Source organism: Staurois parvus, unplaced genomic scaffold (assembly GCF_062004578.1).
Source record: "Staurois parvus isolate SC_StPar_1 unplaced genomic scaffold, SC_StPar_1.0 ptg000669l, whole genome shotgun sequence".
NCBI lineage: Eukaryota > Metazoa > Chordata > Amphibia > Anura > Ranidae > Staurois > Staurois parvus.
In genome coordinates, this window is record NW_028318465.1 from 460,212 (window position 1) to 464,945 (window position 4,734).

Genomic DNA, 4,734 nt, shown 5'->3' on the forward strand with positions numbered 1-4,734 from the left:
TCAGGTTACTATCCACTATAGCATTCTATTCTGTTTAACTGTGCAGATGCAGCAGAAGAAAATATTTTGTCCATGGGCTCTTAAAATTTTTAAGGGCCGTAGCCATCAGATTCCGGAAAGTATGCATTTGGGGTGGAGAAAGTAGGTTACTTTAGGTCAAGGGGTAGGCAAAAAGGAAATGTACATATTCCATAAGTACAGTTATCCTTTAAATAACAATTGATTAGTACACTGTGCTTCCGGGATGCTAATAAAGGAACAAAATGCAATCCATTTATTTATAATATTTTTTTAATATAGCGTGTCACAGCATCTTTCACTTCTCTGTTTCGCAAGCTATAGATGATTGGATTCATCATTGGTATAATCATAGTGTAAAAGATTGATACCACTTTTTCTTGGGTAACAGAATAGCTGGAAGCTGGACGTAGATACATGAAAAAAACTGTTCCATAAAACAAGGCAACACATAACAGATGGGAGCTACATGTAGAGAATGCTTTGTGTCTTCCCTCCAATGAGCGGATGTTCATTATGGTGAAAAATATGTAGACGTATGAGAATAAGGTAACTGCTGCTGAAAATAGACCCAGAGTAGCAACTATACCAAATATGATTGTCTTATTCATGTACGTATCAGAACATGAGAGTGCCATCAGGGGATTAATGTCACAGTAGAAGTGATTGATTACATTCGAGCCACAAAAAGTCAAACTAAATGTGCTACTTGTGTGAATCCCAGCCGTGACAAGTCCACCAAAATACACAACAGTCAGGAGGACTATCCTCGTTCTCCTATTCATGATAACCACATAGAGAAGAGGGTGACATATTGCAACAAAGCGGTCATAAGCCATGGTAGATAATAAATAGCCCTCTGTGGTTGCAAACAAAGCAAAGAAAAATAGTTGAAGCAAACAGCCAATAAAAGTGATGAGCTTCCTTTCAGAAATCAAATCATACAACATTTTAGGAGTCACAGCAGAACAGAAACAAAGATCTGAGAAAGACAAATTGCTAAGAAAGAAATACATTGGGTTGTGCAAGTCATTAATCATTATTATAGTTAATATGATAGCAGTGTTTCCAAAAACAGTAATAAGATATATAAGCAAGAACAGAATGAAAAGGAAATGTGGCAACTTTTGATCACTGGTGATACCCGTGAATATGAATTCAGTTACACTGGACAGATTTCCCACAGCCATATCAAGAATAAATTGTGTAAAGCTGTAAAATAAAAATAAGGAAAAAAAAATTATAAAAGGAATGCATCATAATATTACTAAAACTGCAATAAAAATGTATATGCATATACAGTGGGGATCGAAAGTTTGGGCACCCCAGCTAAAAATTTGTATTAATGTGCATAAAGAAGCCAAGGAAAGATGGAAAAATCTCCAAAAGGCATCAAATTACAGATTAGACATTCTTATAATATGTCAACAAAAGTTAGATTTTATTTCCATCATTTACACTTTCAAAATAACAGAAAACAAAAAAATGGCATCTGCAAAAGTTTGGGCACCCTGCAGAGTTAATATCTTGTACTGCCCCCTTTGGCAAGTATCACAGCTTGTAAGCGCTTTTTGTAGCCAGCTAAGAGTCTTTCAATTCTTGTTTGAGGTATCTTTGCCCATTCTTCCTTACAAAAGTCTTCCAGTTCTTTGAGATTTCTGGGCTGTCTGTCACGCACTGCTCTTTTAAGGTCTATCCATAGATTTTCAATTATGTTGAGGTCAGGAGATTGTGAAGGCCATGGCAAAACCTTCAGTTTATGCCTCTTGATGTAATCCCCCGTGGATTTCGAGGTGTGTTTAGGATCATTATCCATTTGTAGAAGCCATCCTCTCTTTAACTTCAGCTTTTTCACAGATGGCATCAAGTTACCATCCAAAATTTGCTGAAATTTTATTGAATCCATGTTTCCTTCTACTCGTGAGATGTTCCCTGTGCCACTGGCTGCAACACAACCCCGAAGCATGATTGATCCAACCCCATGCTTAACAGTTGGACAGAGGTTCTTTTCATTAAATTCTGTGCCCCTTCTTCTCCAAACGTACCTTTGCTCATTCCGGCCAAAAAGTTCAATTTTAACCTCATCGGTCCACAGAACTTGTTTCCAAAATGCATCAGGCTTGTCTATATGTTCATTTGCAAAGTTCAAACGATGATTTTGCGGTGAGGACGTAGAAGAGGTTTTCTTCTGATGACTCTTCCATGAAGACCATATTTGTACAATTATCTCTTTATAGTTGAATAGTGTACCACAACTCCAGTGTCTGCCAGATCTTTCTGGAGGGATCGTGCAGTCAAACGTGGGTTTTGAATTGTTTTTCTCACAATCCTGCGAGCTGTTCTGTCTGATATTTTTCTTGGTCTTCCAGATCTTGCTTTAACTTCCACTGTTCCTGATGACTGCCATTTCTTAATTACATTCCGAACAGAGGATATTGACATCTGAAAACGCTTTGCTATCTTCTTATAGCCTTCTCCAGCTTTGTGAGCGTCAACTATTTTCAGTTTCAGTTTTCTAGACAACTGCTTAGAAGAACCCATGATGCTGATTGTTGGGGCAAGGTCAGATGAGTCTGGGCATTTAAAACCTTTGAGCTTGACACCTGGTCTTCCCAGACGATGATTGAGAACAATCCATGACACTGGCAGGGCTCAGCTTTGCAAAGGGGGCAGTGCATGCTATAAATTCTGCAGGGTGCCCAAACTTTTGCAGACGCCATTTTTTTGTTTTCTGTTATTTTGAAAGTGTAAATGATGGAAATAAAATCTAACTTTTGTTGATATATTATAAGAATGTCTAATCTGTAATTTGATGCCTTTTGGAGATTTTTCCATTTTTCCTTGGCTTCTTTATGCACATTAATACAAATTTTTAGCTGGGGTGCCCAAACTTTCGATCCCCACTGTAAAATAGTCTGAGAAATATTTAGATAGTAGTTAAATTGAGGAGAGAGATTGTTTCATGAAAGTGATTGTAAAACCTTACCTTGTAAAACAACCCACACAGTTTAAAATAAAAACATTTGTGTTTAGATATAAAAAAAAAACCATTATAACCACGTTTTCCCTTTTTTTTTATATATAAGTGATCACATTCCCTCTGTTCTCAGCTGCATAAGAGCTAGGGGAGGAGAAACAGCATGACACTGAACATCCCAGTGAAAAGCTGTGCTGGAGGGTGTGTTAGCAGAAGTCTGATCATTGGAGGAGAACAGACTCAATTCTTAGCACAGCTAGAGAACTGACCCCACTGTGGTCTCCTGCCTAGTGTGGTCAGTTCTTAATAGGAACGCAGGAGGGACTGGTAGGAACACCAGGGATTTCACATATGCATGATACTTGACATTCAATAACAAACATTTGTGATAAACAGTAACAAGAGCAACAAAACTAGAGCCAATGGAATATTTGGACACAGAAATTGTACCTGGAAATTAAGTACTTTTCTAAACACAGTAAATAATGAGAGAATGTGTGATTGTTTCTTAGGTTTATGATTTTTATATGAAACATAACCATGATTATCTGCTAATATACTGTATATTGGACAAACGAAAAGCAAAATGACTTACTGATACTTTTACTTTACTATTTACTGATAATTTTAAATGATAAATTCTTAATAGATATTTTCTGTTAGTAACTTTTTCTTGTGAAGAAAAAATAAATAAATAAACATTTGGAGCAATCCTTAGATTTGTTGTGTGCATTAATTTTCTTTTTTTTAGGCTTTTTTCCCCTCTGTTTTCACCTGGTGATCTAGCCAGTAACACACCTCCTGTATTGCACCCCCACTCTGGAAGAAGGAGCACAGAGAAGAGAGTGTTAGATGAACTAGCAGATCTAGGTACACTGACAATTTGATGCCCAACTCCAGCTCACACTGCATTTATACAAGTAGTTAAAGCAACAGTTTTTTCCTCTCTCACTCTCCTCTCTCTTTCTCCCTCCTTCTGCCCCCCCCCCCTCTTTCTCTCTCCCTCTCCTCTCTCTCCTTCTCGCTCTCCCTCCATATCTATCTCTCCCCCTCCCCCCCTCTCTCTCCTCTTTTCTCTCTCTCTCCCCCCTCTCTCTCTCCCCCTCCCTCTCTCCCCATTCCTCTCGTCCTGTTTTTCTCTCCCCCATCTCCTCTCCCTCCCTCTCTCTCTCTCCCCCCTCTCTCTCTTTCTACCTCCCTCTCCCTCCCCCTCTCTCTCCCTCCCTTTCCTCCCCCCTCTCTCCCTCCCCTTCTTCTCTCCGCCCCCTCTCTCTCTCCGCCTCTCTCTCCCCCTTCTTTTATCCCTGTTTTCCTCTCCCTCTAGCTCTCTCTCACACTCTCCCTCTCTCCCTCTCCCCCTCTCTCTTCCTCCTCTTCCTCTCTCTCTCCCCCCCCCCCTCTATCTCTCCCCCTCACTCTCTCCCCCCCTCCTCTCTCTCCCTCCCTTTCCTCTCTCTCTTTCCCCCTCTCTCTCTCCCTCCCTTTCCTCTCTCTCTTTCCCCCTCTCTCTCTCGCCTCCCCCCCTCCCTCCTCTCCACCCTCCCCCCCTCTCTCAATCCCTCTCTTTCTTTCCCTCTCCCCCTCTCTCTTTCTCCCTATCTCTATCTGGCTCCTCTTCTTCTTCTCTCTCTCTCCCTCTCTCTCCCCTCCTCTCTCCCTCCCTTTCCTCTCACTCTCTCCCTCTCTCTCCTCCCCCCCTGTAAGGGACCGCCCGGCGGTACCACTAGCACTCCACTAAA

General features: G+C 40.8%; 1 protein-coding gene across 1 annotated transcript; it reads right to left on the reverse strand.

Moving 5' to 3' along the window:
• Positions 1–278: 278 nt before the first annotated feature.
• Positions 279–1,208, reverse strand: LOC149447800 (olfactory receptor 5AR1-like). Its single transcript, XM_089652026.1, has one exon. The coding sequence runs from the start codon at positions 1,206–1,208 to the stop codon at positions 279–281; it is 930 nt and encodes a 309-aa protein (XP_089508152.1).
• Between the last annotated feature and the right edge of the window lie 3,526 nt (positions 1,209–4,734).